This window comes from Dioscorea cayenensis, chromosome 5 (assembly GCF_009730915.1).
Source record: "Dioscorea cayenensis subsp. rotundata cultivar TDr96_F1 chromosome 5, TDr96_F1_v2_PseudoChromosome.rev07_lg8_w22 25.fasta, whole genome shotgun sequence".
Taxonomy (NCBI): domain Eukaryota; kingdom Viridiplantae; phylum Streptophyta; class Magnoliopsida; order Dioscoreales; family Dioscoreaceae; genus Dioscorea; species Dioscorea cayenensis.
Window position 1 is genome coordinate 23,853,622 of NC_052475.1, and position 16,751 is coordinate 23,870,372.

The 16,751-nt window shown below is 28.6% G+C and overlaps 2 protein-coding genes across 3 annotated transcripts; both read right to left on the minus strand.

The window, feature by feature from the left end:
- Nucleotides 1–2,012: 2,012 nt before the first annotated feature.
- On the minus strand, nucleotides 2,013–7,152 carry LOC120260379 (bark storage protein A). 2 transcript variants are annotated; one of them, XM_039267846.1, is made up of 6 exons: nucleotides 7,128–7,152; nucleotides 6,663–6,968; nucleotides 6,110–6,177; nucleotides 5,863–6,018; nucleotides 5,360–5,611; nucleotides 2,013–2,520 (listed from the first exon to the last, which is right to left on the minus strand). In XM_039267846.1, exons 2-6 carry the CDS (start codon nucleotides 6,898–6,900, stop codon nucleotides 2,143–2,145), a joined length of 1,092 nt encoding a protein of 363 aa, XP_039123780.1. In that variant the 5' UTR covers nucleotides 6,901–6,968; nucleotides 7,128–7,152; the 3' UTR covers nucleotides 2,013–2,142. The 2 variants fall into 2 exon arrangements, with proteins under 2 accessions (XP_039123780.1, XP_039123779.1); XM_039267845.1 differs by lacking the exon at nucleotides 7,128–7,152 and having other exon boundaries at nucleotides 6,663–7,074.
- Nucleotides 7,153–12,518: 5,366 nt separating this feature from the next.
- On the minus strand, nucleotides 12,519–15,626 carry LOC120262115 (transcription factor bHLH68-like). The gene is made up of 9 exons (XM_039270172.1): nucleotides 15,138–15,626; nucleotides 14,742–15,027; nucleotides 14,555–14,632; nucleotides 14,393–14,458; nucleotides 14,100–14,165; nucleotides 13,784–13,834; nucleotides 13,285–13,332; nucleotides 13,048–13,092; nucleotides 12,519–12,964 (listed from the first exon to the last, which is right to left on the minus strand). Exons 1-9 carry the CDS (start codon nucleotides 15,386–15,388, stop codon nucleotides 12,833–12,835), a joined length of 1,023 nt encoding a protein of 340 aa, XP_039126106.1. The 5' UTR covers nucleotides 15,389–15,626; the 3' UTR covers nucleotides 12,519–12,832.
- Nucleotides 15,627–16,751: the final 1,125 nt, after the last annotated feature.

Genomic DNA, 16,751 nt, shown 5'->3' on the forward strand with positions numbered 1-16,751 from the left:
TGAATATTAGGTGCATGTTCTGGCTTAACATTCATCTATATGATGATTTTGTTCAAAATGGATCATATATTTATGGATATGAAATAATAATAAAGTAGATTTTCCGATTAATTTATAGATATGAAATAATAATTGGGCTCGAACTCGAATGAGTTTTGTTTTGGTAACTCGAGCTTAACTCGATACATAAATCGAGCCACTCGAGCTCACTCAATTAAGCTCAATAAAAATTAATAATAAACTAGGTTTAATTATAGATATTCTTATACTCGAACTCGAATTCAAGCTCGAGCTCGAACTCAATTATATATATATATATACACACACACAAATACAACTACTCGATTAAGCTCGCGAGCACTTGAGTCAGGGATTAAGATGCTCAAACTAGACTTGCTCGACTACTCGAGCTCGAGCTTGACTCGACCATAAACGAGTCAAATTCGAGTTTTCCCCGAATCGAACTCTAGTAGCTTACGAATAGTAGTGTATCATTTAAATAATTTATACGTCATTACTCCAATTGTCATCCTATGAGAATAGTTTTTTTTTTATTATAAATTAGGTACAAACAATGATTAAATATGTTATTAATTTAAAAAAATAAAATTGAGAGAAGGAATCACGAGGGAGATGACATGGTGATGCAAAATGCAAAGTTTTTAAGTTGGGGTTTTCATTTTTTGAGTAAGTAAGGTGAAAATTATATAACAAATTAAGATTAGATCTGAAAGTCACTAACTTTTATCAGCGGTTTAATTAATTTTTTTTTATGATTTTTTTTATTAAAGATTTCACTAAAAAAAAAGAAAAACAGATGACTATAATCCTTTGGATGTTCCTTAAACTTGAAAAGAAATTATATTGAATGAGTCAGAGAAACAAAATATTGAGATTGAGCCTAAGTACCTTGATTTTGGGTACTATACTAGAAACAACCATTTGAGTTTGATTAACTGAAATTTGAGATATTTTTAATAAAAAAACCTAAAAATAAATAAATAAACAAAGAAGGACTAAACTTTTCCTATTTTTAGTATTCTTTCTTTGGTTGCTTTATGTGTTTCATCATATTCTTTGTTTTGATCTCCTATAACATTCCAAATGGAAGCCATATGATTATGCTCATAAATAAATAATATCCTTGTTTTTCTATACCATTTATTAATTTTTATTTTCATCACCTGATCATATGTCATGGATGAAATTTCAAGATAAAAAAAAATATATTAGAGGCTAACGGAACCTATTATATAATTTTAATTCAACTCAAAAACTTAAGTGGAATAGATGAAAAATCTATATATATATTTATTTATTTATTTATTTATTTATTTATTTAAATTTTATAATTTTTTTTACTAAAATGATAAACACTATATACATTAGGAGTGTGCGCACGGGCGAAGAATTAATCGTCCAACCCGTAACAACCTCAATCGGAGACAAGGGATTTGAGCAACGACCCGCACCACAACCAGCGACCCATTATCATTATTGCTTCTAACAAATTTTGAACTCAAGACTTTTTAAAAGTCTCACTCTTATTTTTTTACAATAAAGTCAAGTATCATTAGGCTATGAGCCCTTTGGTTTTTAAATTAATTCATTATTAAAACATTTGACTCTCATGCTAGAGATCAATGGGTTGACTCCCTCGGAATATGGTTGAGACACAATAATAGGCATGTAATGATAAAAGTGTGTATGGGATGGCTTGTTCATATATATATATATATATATATATTATTCAAATTGATTAATGATTTTACTAAATAAAATCATAAATTAAAATATAAAAAAATCATCAAACCAGTGACCTCTTAGTCTATTGGCACCGAATATCTTACATAGGGTATTTGTGTTTCACTGAAGAAATAGATTTGAATCTCAAACAACTTGGTGTGAGAATACAAATGTATTAAAATATTAACTCTAAGGTTGTGCACGTGCGTTCGTAAATATATATATATATATACAAATTAATCATTAAAGCCAAGGTACAAACAGAATAAACTCAGAAACATATACAGATTAATCATTAAAGCCAAGGTACAAACAGAATAAACTCAGAAACAAAGCAGACAGAGAAGCTTTATTGGACAGGGAAAAGAGCCAGTGAAAGCAGTGAGAGGCAATACATTACTGAACATAAAAAGAACCAAAATCTAATTTAGATGAAGAAATGAGATGGATGAATTGAAGAGCAACAGTAACAGCATTCTGAGAAGCCAAAGAAGCAAAAAGAGAAGCTTCATTAGAGAGAGCAGAGCCACCACCAGCAAGATCAGAGAGAGCTCTGAATGCAATGAAAGGAGTACTAGTTTGTTGAAGGCACACAAGTGCAACAGCAGCAGTTTCCATATCAACAGGACTCACATTGAATTTGGATCTCAAAAACTCTCTGTATGCTGCATTGTCAACAAATGTGTTTGCACTGCACCCTCTTTCCACCTTCACTACTTTTGCTCTTCTTGGCAAACATGTTGTAGCATTCACACAGTTTTCCAGCTCCAAGTCCTTTATGAACAACAACAAAATCAAACATGGATGTGTCTCCAAAAAATGTATGCTTGAACTCATATTCTATGTGAAATATTTTTATTTTTTATTTTTTTATTTTTATTTTATTTTTTTGACAACATGGACAAGCAACCACACAAGCACAACATAAACAGTCAACCATATTTTGGGAGGGAATCAATTCTGTATAGGAGCTAAATAACTTACCACTGGACTATTGCATCAGTGGTTAAGGTTTTAGCTTGTCAAACAAATATCTATGTATGTATATTAAAACTATGTTCATAATTGTTTGTTTAACAAAGGTTTAACCTTGTTGTCAGCTATCTAATACTGTGATCCTTCAATTTAACTTTCAAGCATAGGACTAGCCATGACAGGTTTATGGGTTTTTTTTCATTATAGCCTTCATTTTTATTTAAATTGTCAAAATAACCATACTTCAAATTTATTCATCAAACTAACCATGAAACCATCACATCAACCCCATCTCATCACCCATGTGTTTTTAAAATATAAAATATTAGGTTTTTTTTTTCAAAAACACCTTTTTTTTAAAAAAAAACACAAAACAAAAATATTTTTACTTTTTAAACCATTTTCTTAAGTTATTATTAATAAATATTTATTATTTTTTTATACAAAACCAAAAAATTAAAATAATTTCTTAACTGGATTTATTTTAAAATATATATTATTTTACAATATATATTATTATTTTTTAAAAAAACCAAAACTTTTTTAACGGTTTATATATATTTTTTTAAAATATATTATCATTATTATTGTTGCTTTATATATATATATATATATTTTTTAAAGTAATAATTATTGTTGAACCACATTTTCTAGAAATTATTATTATTATTATTATTATTATTATTATTATTATTATTATCGAATAACTTATTTGTAGTTTAGAAAACAACAATTGCATTAAAGTGCAAATACAAAATACATTCATCACATTACATATTTCTACCCCGTGTTGGGCAAGTAGTTCTATAATGTCCAGCTTGTTTACATAAAGAGCATAAATTATGTTTGTTGGTATCAGGGTTTTGATCCATGTGCATGCGTCTACGTCTGATCTTTTTGTCGGTGGGTTGTGAATGAGGTTCATCGACTCTTAATGTTGATAACAGCTAATTCATGGCCGTGACCGAAAGAGATCGGGAGCTTGAAACGCTGCGATCAGATCAGCGCGATCCCAACAAAGCGTGATTTATGCTCTTTGCTGAGACGATGCTGACTGCTAACTGCGCTGCAGATGATGTGATGTGACTGTGTTGCGCTGTCTGATGTGCACTAAGCTGATCGACAATAATAATAATAATAATAATAATAATAATTTCTAGAAAATGTGGTTCAACAATAATTTTTACTTAAAAATAAAAAAAATATATAAAGCAATAATAATAATAATAATAATAATAATATATTTTAAAAATATATATATATAAACCGTTAAAAAAGTTAGATTTTTTTAAAAAATAATAATATATATCTTAAAATAATATATATTTTAAAATAAATCCAGTTAAGAAATTATTTTATTTTTTTGGTTTTGTATAAAATATAATAAATATTTATTAATAATAATTTAAGAAAATGGTTTAAAAAAAGTAAAAAAATATTTTTTTGTTTTGTGTAAAAATAAAGGGTGTTTTTGAAAAAACAAAACCCTAATATTTTATATTTTAAAAACACATAGGTGATGAGATGGGGTTGATGTGATGGTTTAATGGTTAGTTTGGTGAATAATTTGAAGTATAGTTATTTTGATAATTTAAATAAAAAAGAAGGCTATAATGAAAAAATGCCTCAGGTTTTTATATATATATATATATATATATATATATAGATGTATGAAAACTACTTATAAAAAATTAAAAATATTTATTTTATAAATCAAATATTTATGTGGAGAACAAATATGCTCCACTGACGCTTATCATTTTAAATTATAAAAAAAAACAAACAAACAAACAAATGTGTTCTTTTGTTTTTATTGAAACTAAAAAACATTCAACATTTTTTTTTTCAATAAAATTATGGTTTATCTATTTTATTAAAAAAACATATATACAACAAAATGAGGTATATATGATTATATGATTATTGATTAGAACCAGATCACTGAATTATTTGATGATAATAGATTTCATAATCAACTTAACCATTAGTCAACAACATCTGGTGTAAAATATGGAATTTGTCAAATTTATTTTCATTCTTATGTTTTAGAGTTAGGTTGAGTATAACTTTAGAATTATGGTGTTTAGGTTGCGTTTAAAATTTCAATTGTAGTACATTTTTCAAATAAATATTTTTTTCATTAAGTTTCGTCACTAAATTTAATCACAATTTGACAATAAAATCTATAATATAATGTTTTTTGTAATAAAAATGATGTCTAATTCCTCATGTGCCGTATTCCTATGAGATCCCTTTGATGTTATGTATTAAAATTTATTTATTTATTTATTATAAACTAATGGTAAACTAAGCCCTTTTCAACAACTTTATTCTAAATATCAAAAAAAAAAAAAAAAATTAGATGACATAAATCAAAAACACATGCTTAAAAATATCATCAAATTTTTTTCTATAAAAAATATCAATATATGTGTATATATATATTAACAAAATATGACAAGTATATGTCAAAGACGTGTACATGCATGGAGGAAGTTTATCAAACACATGTGGCTTGACTTTACGTGAGTTTTGGTTAAGTTTTTTTTCTGAAATGAACACCTATGCAAAGGACTTATAGTATTGTTTAGAAAAAAAAAATACTAATATTTAAAATAAATGAACATAAAAAAAGTACCTCAAGTTTGTTGGAGAGATTATAGTAATGACTATCAACAGGAACCCAAAGAGCATGTTGTCTTTGTTCAGGAACTCCATCAACAGGAAAGACTTCTTCTGGTTGATACCAAACTCTATTTAGATAATTATCCAAATTTTCTCCATTTTTGCTCAAATTATAATAATCTGAGAATTTTAAATATCCAATTTTTCTTGTGTAATCTCCATTGGCCTCCAGTGCAAGTTCATCATTCTCTCCATCACCATACCTCTACTCAAACAAATACACTAAATTAGAAAATTTTTAGACTTTGAATTAATTAATTAAAATATGAGAAAAAATGATTAATTAGTCATAAGTAAGGGTATTAGTTAGGTGGCACTTGAACACCATAACAAAAAGGTTATATATATATATATATATGCTATTTATGTTTTATTTTTATTAATTGATTAAATAAATATTGATTGAATTTAAAATATGATTTATATTATTATTGATGAAATTAAAGGAAAGAGTACCTGCCAATTCCATAGACCAGTGTGAGCCCAATAATTAGGGATGGTCACATCTCCAATTTGGAGATTAGGGTTTGCATTTCCTGCAACTCCATAGTGTATTACTCCCTTTATCTTGAACAAATTTATTAGAAGTTGCGTAGTAATCCCTGCATTAAGCTTATATACATACATACATATATGTATATATATATATGGTTACAAATAATTTTCTTTTAAAAATAATATTTTGAGATGAGATGAAATATACCATGCCTAACCCTGTCATTGTGATAATAACTTTTTCACTCCCAATTTTTCCAAAACGAAATCTTCTCCCTACAATCAATAGATAAATATATATATATATATATATATATATATATATATATATATATATATTTCTAAAAAATTAGCCATCTAAAAACTTGATAATATATATAATATATATATATATATAACTACTCAAAAAAATAATAATGATGATTGAATCCATCTCTGTGAATTGAGTGTTGTTGTTGGTTTCATTTCAACACCCAAATATTTATTTTTTTCCCCTTAATTATTCTATATGAACTCACTTGTAACATATCATATATATATACACGGCCTAATAACCACCAGTTTGTTTAACGGTCAAAATAAACAAATTTAGCTAATTTAGCAATCAAAATAAACATAATTTACATTTGCAACTAAAGCAAAAAAATGATCTCAGCCTCTTTAAACTAAAAAAATTAAAAATAAAAAAAAATGATAAAAAGTGAACCAAACACTAATATATATATATATATATATATATATATATCTATTTATATATATACCTCCGAAATCAAAGTATGGAAGTTGGGAATCTTGAACAAAGCTTGGAGATTGAAGGAGAGGATTCATCTCAAAGGCATTGGGAACCACAATGCCTAAGAAGGGACCTTGCTTGTTTATTCTCCAAATCTCTTCCATGCTTCTTCTTGTTATAGCTCCATATGATAATCTCATGGTGTTCATACACATGATCACAGAAATACTAAGGACTACCACGACATTATTGATCATGCCTCCCATCTCTTTAGCAACACAAAGTGGGCAAGAAGAAAGATTCTGTGGTTCCAAGGTGTGGGATTACAGGTTTCCTTTATAATAAAAAAAGAAAAAATGACTTGATTGTTATATTTATAAAACACTTTATATTGTCATGCTCAATATAATTTTATATATAAATTTTTATGAATATATATGATAACTAGAAAAAGCAACATAAAGAGAAAAGAAACAAAATATATATAGAATACCCTTAATTATATTACACCTTCTCTTCTTCTATATTCCTTACTACTATTAAGGGAAGGTATTTATAAGCATTCAAGAGTTGAATACTGGATGGTTAGGATTGATTTGATCCAATGGTCCAAAAATACATGTACATGTATTATTAACAATAATGTCGGTTGATACAGTACCATATGTACAGCTGTTACAGTGCTGCATTGTCGTTTGGTAGATCACTTTATTGACTATTGCTTAGTATCACATGGGTGTCTAGCTATTATAGTACCACGTGGTAGCTAATAAAGTTATGCTACATTATATATAAGGACGATTGCTACCTAGATCGATTTGATTGCTACAGTAAAAAGTCATTATTTTTAAAATATTTATAACACTTCAAAGTTTTTATTAAGTGTCAATTTTGTATATTGAATAAACAATTGAGAGATGTCTATGTTAGAAATATTTACAAAATTTGTTAATTGACTATATCAACAGAAGTTATTAGAGTTCATGATAAACACAATCTCATACAGTTATCAATTTCCTTCTCATCTTGCTTTTTCCTCTCCTTACATTCTGTATATTAAATTTTAACCAAACTAATAACAAGAAATATTTGGACTGTGAAGCATTATTTATCAAGTTTACCTCTTATATATGTTGTTAATTAATTGTTAACTTGGTATCTTAAAACTTGATTTCTTTATTAGAGAGAAATTAGAGAAAGATAAATAAATAAATAATAAACAACAACAACAAGAATTAAAGTTACATGTAAATAAGTAAATAAGTAAATAAATAAATAAGTTAAGAAAGTGAAAGAAATTCCATGATATGCAAATGAAAGGGATCTCATTTATTGTGGGGGGCCAATTTTGGGCATTAGTCCAAACGTCTCCACGTCACATGCATTTTTCAATAACAAACATGTCATATATTTTTTTTCTTTTTTTTTTATTAAATAGACTAGTCATAGCTATTATAACTTGGTATCTTAAACCTCGATTTTTTTTTATTAGAGAGAAATTGGAGAAAGATAATAAGTAAATAAATAATAAACAACAATAACAAGAAGTTACATGTAAATAAATAAATAAAAAAGTTAAGAAAATGAAAAAAAATTGGTGGCGTGCAAATAAACATGTCTCATATATTTTTGGGGACCAATATTAGGCGTAGGTCTAAAACCTCCACGTCACATTTTGAATATATATTACTCCATAAAAACAAATATGTCATATCATCCACGTGGCAAGAAACTTTGGTACTAATAAACATAAATTCATTGGCACATAATATATGTTCTTACCACTATTCTTTCATATTCACAACATTGCTATCATTATTAATTATTAATTTAAATTAATGCTATGTTTGATTACCGGGTAAATTTTTTAGTAATTCACTAAACTTTGGCATATTTTCATTTTGATCACCGAACTTCAATTTGTATCAATTTGGTCACTCAACTTTAATTTCATTTTATTTAGTAGTAAATCAAGATATTTCAACCTTCAAATGAATAATGTGGCTCTTTTTCAATGACATGGACATCTCTAATAGATTTATTAATGTGCCAGTAGGAGGACTGACTTAGATTTTTAGACAGTCATGTAATCAATTGGGGGTTGAAATCCTTGATTTATTACCGGTTGAAATCAAATTAAAGTTGAGTGATCAAATTGATACAAATTGAAGTTCAGTGATCAAAGTGAAAATGAGTCAAAATTTAGTGACTTACTAAAAAATTTACCCTTTGATTGCCATATCTTTTGGAAGAGATTCATATTATTATTATTAGTATTATACTATTATTTATTTAATTTAACTGTTTTATGATTATTATATAATTTTTTTTAGAAGTTTAGTACAATATTTAATTCTAATGGTTAAAATATTTCAAGAAGCTATACAATTGAATTATTGTTTTGTTGGAAAGAGGATGAAGTTGAAGTTTATAATATCCTATGCCAAGAAAAAAAATTTCTTTGGTTAAAAAAAATAGTGTTTCTTAAGACAGCTAGTCAAAAATAAGAAAAATCCACCAAAAAGATAAAACATATTTGATAAATTACAATTATTTATTATTCATTCATTAAAAAAACCTAATTTATATTCTTTTTGTTTTTCCCTTTTTTGGCTTTATTTTTTTTTATAATAATGTCATTGTTAAATGGATTATAACATTTTATTATCAATACTAAGGATGCAAATAGGGTGGGGCGGGGAATGGGATTGCCATCCCCATCCTTGGTTTTCACAGGGCGGGGATTTCCCGCTTCAAAATTCCCCGCAAAGGAGAAATTTCCTCCACTCACTCTCTTACGGGGATCTCCGCGGGGTCGGAGAATCCCCACGAGGTCAAGTGGTCCATATTCCATAACCCACCAAATTTTTTTCCTAATTACACATGTAACACATCATATAGGAAATTAAAAAAATAATAATAAACAAAATATTCCTCAAAATAAGTATTATTTAATGTATGAGAAACAACAAACTAACGAAGTAATCAATGATATAAAGAACTAAAGAATGAGAACTGCGAAAGTTGGGGTTTCATAAGAGATGTTCACTTACAAGTTGAGATTTCAATAAAGTTGATAAATTAATCAATTTAATCTTAATTTTGATATAACATATTTAGCTATAATAGGAAATAAAAAAAGTTTTTGATTAAAATTTTTTAAACAATTTTTCATATAATTATCTCCAGGTATTGCATCTGAGTAACACTATTTTTTATTAAAAATCTAAAACATTTTTAATAAATATCAAAAATAAAATTTTTAAAATCCAAATATTTGGTCATTATAATATTATATCAATATTGAATTTTTTTAATAAATTAAATTAATCATATGAGTTATTTTTAATATAATATATATATTTAATTTAAAAATCATGGAATCTTTCCACGGGGGAGCAGGGCGGGATCCCCGCTAGGGGTTTATTTTTGGGAATCCCAACTCTATCGGGGTGGGTCCTTGTGAAGAATGGGAATTCCTTGCCTGCCTCACTTATATCCCTAATAAATATCAAGCAATCAGAAATCAAACTGAGAGCATATTATATTTATATATATATAAGACTAATTAATCAACCACTTTATTTAAAAAAAAAATTAATCAAACCAAATCTACTTAATTTAATAATATATGAAGCAAATGGTGCTATTTTATCATTAAATTCCATGCAATATATTACTGAATTAAAGATATTTTTAATTATTTTCATAAATATAACTTGTCGATTTTAATTAAGTCTCGTGTAGCAAGTTAGGTTTTTTTTTTGTTATGGCCGTTATTTCTTTATGTTGACGGTTGTTCCATTCATAGTAGAAAATTGTGAGTTTTATGTTTTTTTTATTTTTTGATATTTATTTAAGATTAATTGTCAGGGATATACACTAACGTGGAGTATATCTGCACATTTAATAACATTGTGCCTTTACTTTGCATATGTTTCGATTCTAAATCCCCCCAAAACGAGAACCTTATTATGTTTTCTTATTATTTGTCGATATGTAATTTTCGCTTGTTCTAATATATCATGATATATCTATTTTTCTAAAAAAAAATATATATTATGGAATGCAACACATATACTTATCTACATGCATGTGATAAAAAAAATAAAAATTTTATAGTGGTTTGCTGACCGGTTGTGACTTATAGAGATGGCAATAATACCCAAACCTGACTCAATCTGACCCGATCAGATTCGAGTTTGACGGGTAAAACCTAATTTGACCGGGTTTCGGGTCGGGTTTGGGTAAAACCCGACTTGTATGAAATTGAGTGCAGGTGCGGGTATGAAAATTCTAATACCCGACCCGTACCCGATCCGTACCCGATCCGAAATTAAAATTTCTAAAATATTTATATAATATATATACAAATTTATATAATATATATACATACATACATACATATATATACTAATATGTTCTACAACTTAACAATTTAGGGTTTTTTATTTTTCCTTTTTGTTTAGTCTTGTAATTTTATAATTATTTTATTTTATCTTATGAAAAAATTATAATTACTTTTGAGTTATTTTTTATAAAAATTAATATATTTTGTATTAATTTTTTTAATATGGGGGTGGGGGCGGATATACCCGCGGGTACCCGATTACCCGTCGGGTGCGAGTGTGGGTTGGGATTTTTAAAACCGGTCAGGTTTGGGTTTGGGTATACTAGCGGGGTAGTGGGTACGGGTACGGGTATAATAAAACCCGCGTATGATCCGACCCATTGTCATCTCTAGTGACTTGTAAGACTTTTTCTGTAGCAGGAACTAATATTACATTTAAAACCAAAGAAAAAAGAAAAAATTCCCATGCAAACATATCTATCAAAATCATTCGGTTTGGGTTCAATGTTCTGCGCTTGTTGGGCTAAAAAGGTATAGTTAAATCGAAACAATAAATTTTGGCCCACCAATTTAAGGTCTAGTTTGGAAAGGAGCCAGTTGGACCTACATCACAAATCCATCTCAAAATGTACAATAGTACAAAGCAATTAAAAACACACACACAAAATTATACTAATAATCACATAATTTATATATATTATATGAAAATTTGAAAGTTTATTGTAAATCTATTTTAGCCAAAGTAGAAGAAAGAATCAAATATATATTATTCATATCGTTAATTCTAGAGTTTAATACATCTTTTGAAAAAAGAATTAGCGAGGTGATCCGGAAAGAAAAAATTTTGTTTTAGATGTCTGATAATAATAAAATTTATAGTAAAAAAAAATCAGTTGACTTTAAAAATTATGAGTGTTTAACCCTCCCTATCAACTCTAAAAAAAAATCCATTTTACTTCCTAATTAACCTTGAAAAAATTCTAATTGCAAGAGAGAATTAACAAAATTTTTACCACAAAATTCTCATCCTACAATTCAATTAGCATTAATTTATAAGAAAAAAATTTGTAGTATATATATATATATAATTTTTCAAAAATAGATCTATAACACCAATTTTAGAGGTTTTATGCTTATTGAGTTCTTGTTTTAATCTTATACCCACTATTTTCTTTCAACCAATTTACTCAATAAATACTCCTCAGATACGATAATGCACAAAAATAACATTAGCATTTTACAATCTCTAAATCAAATTACTTTCTGAATTCAAAACTTTATCATCTTGGTTCCTAATTTATAAAGAGTAGTGTACGTCCATGATTAAAGATTTACATTGCATGTAGTTAGAATTACATATTCTTTTTCAATTTAATATATCAAGCAGCAGATTAACTAAAAATATAATTAAATATCCCATAATCACTTGAAAAAAATCAAGAGAGCTTTCAAACAAACCATAGCTAGAAGCTAAGGCCCAAACAACATACTTCATACAAACAACTTATCAACACACATGAAGATATATATAGATGAATGATAAAAGAAGATGATCACTAATATATATAACATATACAACATAATTAAGAACAAGTGTTATAGGAGATGAGCTAATTAAGATTAGCAAGTCTCTTTCTCTCTCTTTCTTAATAAATTTGAGAAATGAAATGTAGTTCCCCAACTAGTCTGCTTGAAATCAAGTGCATACCATCATGAGCAATCAACCTTTGGAGAATTTAGCAGATTGACTGCTCATGATGTTATATTCACTACTTCTTAATTAATCCCAACATGATAATGTACCTTGATTTAATTTTTCCCACTGAACATATTCATTAATTAATAATCTACCTAAACCCAGCACCAAAAGTTGGTGCCCAATAATCAGCTCCATTTTCACTCCCAACATGAAGAGTGCAAGACACTGGCACCAGACACAGCCCTCTACTTCTCAAGTCCTTTGCTTCATCATTCACAGCCTGATCATCACAATGTTTCATCTTTAATAATTCACCAAACTTAGTTTCAATAATATTAATAATAACTAATTATATATGTGTACCTGATCTTTGGGACCTCTTTTCTTCATGTTGTTATCATTTAATAACTAGTTTCAGGAATGAAAAGGAAGAGTTAGTGAGTGAATGTGTTTGCTAATCATGCATGCTTTTTGGTGTTTAATTTAAAGGAACTCAGTGGCTGTAAAGCTCACAGCTTTGTTTAAAGAAAGAGATAAATGAATATAAAGTAGTTGTGTTCTTTGAGCTAACAAGTCAGAGATCCAAGAAAGCATATATACCTGACCAGGGTCTTCTGGAAATACACAATTTGTTTCCCCTTGTACTCCCTGCAAAACATCATCTTTCTTTAAAATTTTTACTATATTACATTTCTTAAACATCGAGTAAATCGATATATATTCATTTGCATATATATATATATATATATATATATATGGGTTTGGTAATTTTGCATTCCTTAAAACATCAAATAGATGCATATATGCTTCTAATTCTAGATGAGGGATAACTATATAATTGATGAAAAACAATACAACATATAATCATATATGCTAAGTCTCTTCTTTGTTCTCAAATTAAACGTCCGAAAACAAGGATAAAGGTTGACCAAGAAGATAAAGTTCTACTAAAAAAATGTAAAAAACGACAAAGAGTTATTTCTTTCACTCTATAGAGCAGTAGTGCTTACTTATAATGAATGAAGAACAGTAGAATATATATATATATATATATATACATGTTATATTTCTGAGAGAGAGAGAGAGAGAGAGAACTTACAGATTGTCTTCTGCTACCTGAGGAAGTGGTCAAGTACGGGGAGCTCAGAGCCTGCATGAATGAAGAGAGAAAAAGAAAAAAGAAAAAGGAAAGGTGGTGAGTGAGTGAGTGAGTGAGTGCAAAAGTATAATAAACAGACACAAAAACCCATGACAAGAACAACACACCAATAACTAAAAGATGCTACATTAAACAGCACTGCCATCACATTTGCAGTAGCAGCTTTAACTGCGTGCTCTCTCAAACCATCTCCTTTCTTTCATCTCTCTCTTTCTCCTCACCAAACTTAAACAGAGATAAAGATAGAAACACTGACCTCAATTTGACCCTGAAGGAATCTAATGTAGCCAATGGCTTCTAGCAGTACAGACGCTGTGTCAGTCTGGCAAAGGAGCCCATATGTCAGAAAACCTTCTTCTTTTTTAAAATTTTTTTTTATCTTATTTTATTTTTGAAGACCAAAAAGAAAGTTATGCATATAAAGAGTGGTGGAAAAACAATCACACAAGTACAGTGTCAAGTGTGAATGAATGAGAACTCTGAGATAAACTCTCTCCATTTCAAAGATATATATATATATATATATATAGATATCATAGAAGTTATCACCTTTCCAAATGGGGAAACTAGTTGATGAAGTGCAGTTATTCTATCACCAAGCTTTTCCTTCCTCACCTGCAACAAGTGACAAAGTTAAGTCTGGGAGCTAGTTTAGAGATCTATATGGACTATAGATATATTATGAATATGAATATGAAGAAGAAGTAGAACCTTGAAAGTAGATTGAGGTGAGGATGAGGCTTGAACTCTAGCCTTCTTGAAAGCTGCACCATTTGCTGTACTGTTGCACTATGGAAAGAGAAAAGGTAATTAGGGAAATTAAGGAGAAATATAAATAATAATTGAGCAGCTAGAGATCACCAAGCTTTATTATATATATTCAGTTGTGAAATCTAACCTCAGATGAATGGTCTGGTGCTTGAGCCTGTCTTTTCTCTGCCTTATTAGAGTTTGAGAAATCTAACATGCTACTACTGAAGCTTGTTGTGACACAAGACCTCCCTGCATGGATCTCATCACAAGTACTGCTCCCAGGACCATAAACATACCCACTTTCAGAGCTCTCTTGTTTTACATCTCCACCACCTATGTGAGTGCTACTTGCTGATGAGTATACAACTTGGTCTTGAAATGGATTCAAACTCACACATCTCTGATCTGCATCTTCTCCCACAAGTCCTCCCCTGAGATTATAATTATCAGTTATATATATATATATATATATATATATATATGCATGCAGATTTGAGAAAGAATCAGTTAAAAGAAGAGAGAAAGAGATGGAGAGATTTACAAGAGAAGTTGACTCCATGACTCAGGAAGGTCTTGGTTTTCTTGAAAAGGGAACATGGGGGGAAGAAAAAGAGAAGATGGTTGATGATGAGAGAAGTGATGGAAGAGAGGTGAAGAAGATGGAAAAGGATAAAGAAGAGAGGTTTCATCTCCTGCAGTTTGCTTCATGTTGCTGATAGAACTCCACCAGTTTGGGTTATTTCCCCCCATCATTTGCTGCACTGAAGAACTATGAAACACTCCTCTATTCATGCCTTCAACCTTATGCTTTCTTCTTCTTCTTCTTCTTCTTCTTCTTCTTCAATGTTTGCCACTCTAGAATCAATGAAGAGTATTATTAAGGTTTTGGTCTTGGTTTTGAAGCTCTTAAGTTTGGATGAGGATTGGGAAGAAGAAAGCAAAGCACAAAGTTAAGTGGGGGTGTAGAGAAAGGAAGGGAAGATGTGTGTATACATTGGATGGGGTTGTGAATGAAGTCTTTTTGTTTTTTGTTTTTCTTTTGCTTCTTCTTCTCCTAACTTTCTTTATTATTATTATTATTATTTTATCACTTTCTTTTGTTTTTCCCCTTACTTTTGCTTTATCACAAAGTGGGCAGGGAAAGGTGGTGCCAGTGTTTTCAGACCCAAAGGAGTGGTTTAGGGCATGAAATCTTGATTACTTATTATTAATTCTTTTAAGCTACGGTTAGGGCTAGGGTTAGGGTGTTAGGTTTAGGTTTATATATATATATATATGGTTAGAATATTTTAATTTTTCATTAATTTCCCTCCTTCTTAATTTTAAGATTTATTATTAAAATAAATATTTAAAAATTAATCTAAAAATATTTTACTGTTAAGATCTTAGAATTTGTCACGATTGTAATAACTAAGTAAGATATTTGACTCCTTTTTAATAAATAATTAAAACATACATAAAGTATATGTATGATGACTCTTGTTCACTTTGAAAAAAAAAATATTTATAGTTTTATTATTTTTCTTTTATTTTATTTTTCAAAATATACATAACTATGACTAGCTATTTCAAGTCATTGTTAAAATTCTTCTCCTCTAGAATACTTTTGAATAAATACAAAAACTTTACAATCTTTGAAAGAACATATATAGATAAATATACACAAAAGAAAAAAAAAATTCCATCCACATTCCACACCCAACCACCACAAAACACAGATGAAGAATGAAGTTATTAATTAAGCATCACACTAAGGAATGTTGAGAAATCATTAAGAAACAAATGAAGGCATGTTTGGTGGAGAAAAAATAAAATAAAGAAAAGAATACAAATAAATAAATAAATATACAAGTTCTCTCTCCATCCATGGGACCGTACACTGCTTTGGAAATCTTTGTCGGAGGCTAAATGTCCTTTCCAAAGAGAGTGTCTTTTCCCATTTGTTTACTCTCTTCTCCCTTGTCTTTTTAACTCCATCCTCCAAGAAACAACACTCATCTCTCCTTGTCTCTATCTGCTCTTCTTTATATTCTCTCTTTCTCTTTCTCATTCTCTCTACTTATATTTATCTCTACCTTTCATTGCATCAATGCATGCTATTATGGGACTTTCATTAAACTAAGTAAACATTTCATTCTTTTTTCTTTCTTTTTAT

Excerpts from the sequence above, each read along its gene's own strand:
- LOC120260379 (XM_039267846.1), bottom strand. The coding sequence starts at position 6,900 with ATGGGAGGCATGATCAATAATGTCGTGGTAGTCCTTAGTATTTCTGTG. Across the intron at positions 5,612-5,862 it reads CTGGTCTATGGAATTGGCAG|AGGTATGGTGATGGAGAGAA; the intron begins GTACTCTTTCCT and ends TTGTTTGAGTAG. Across the intron at positions 2,521-5,359 it reads ATCTCTCCAACAAACTTGAG|GACTTGGAGCTGGAAAACTG; the intron begins GTACTTTTTTTA and ends TTGTTCATAAAG.
- LOC120262115 (XM_039270172.1), bottom strand. The coding sequence starts at position 15,388 with ATGAATAGAGGAGTGTTTCATAGTTCTTCAGTGCAGCAAATGATGGGG. Across the intron at positions 14,166-14,392 it reads TAGTTTCCCCATTTGGAAAG|ACTGACACAGCGTCTGTACT; the intron begins GTGATAACTTCT and ends CTCCTTTGCCAG. Across the intron at positions 13,835-14,099 it reads TCCTTCAGGGTCAAATTGAG|GCTCTGAGCTCCCCGTACTT; the intron begins GTCAGTGTTTCT and ends TCATTCATGCAG.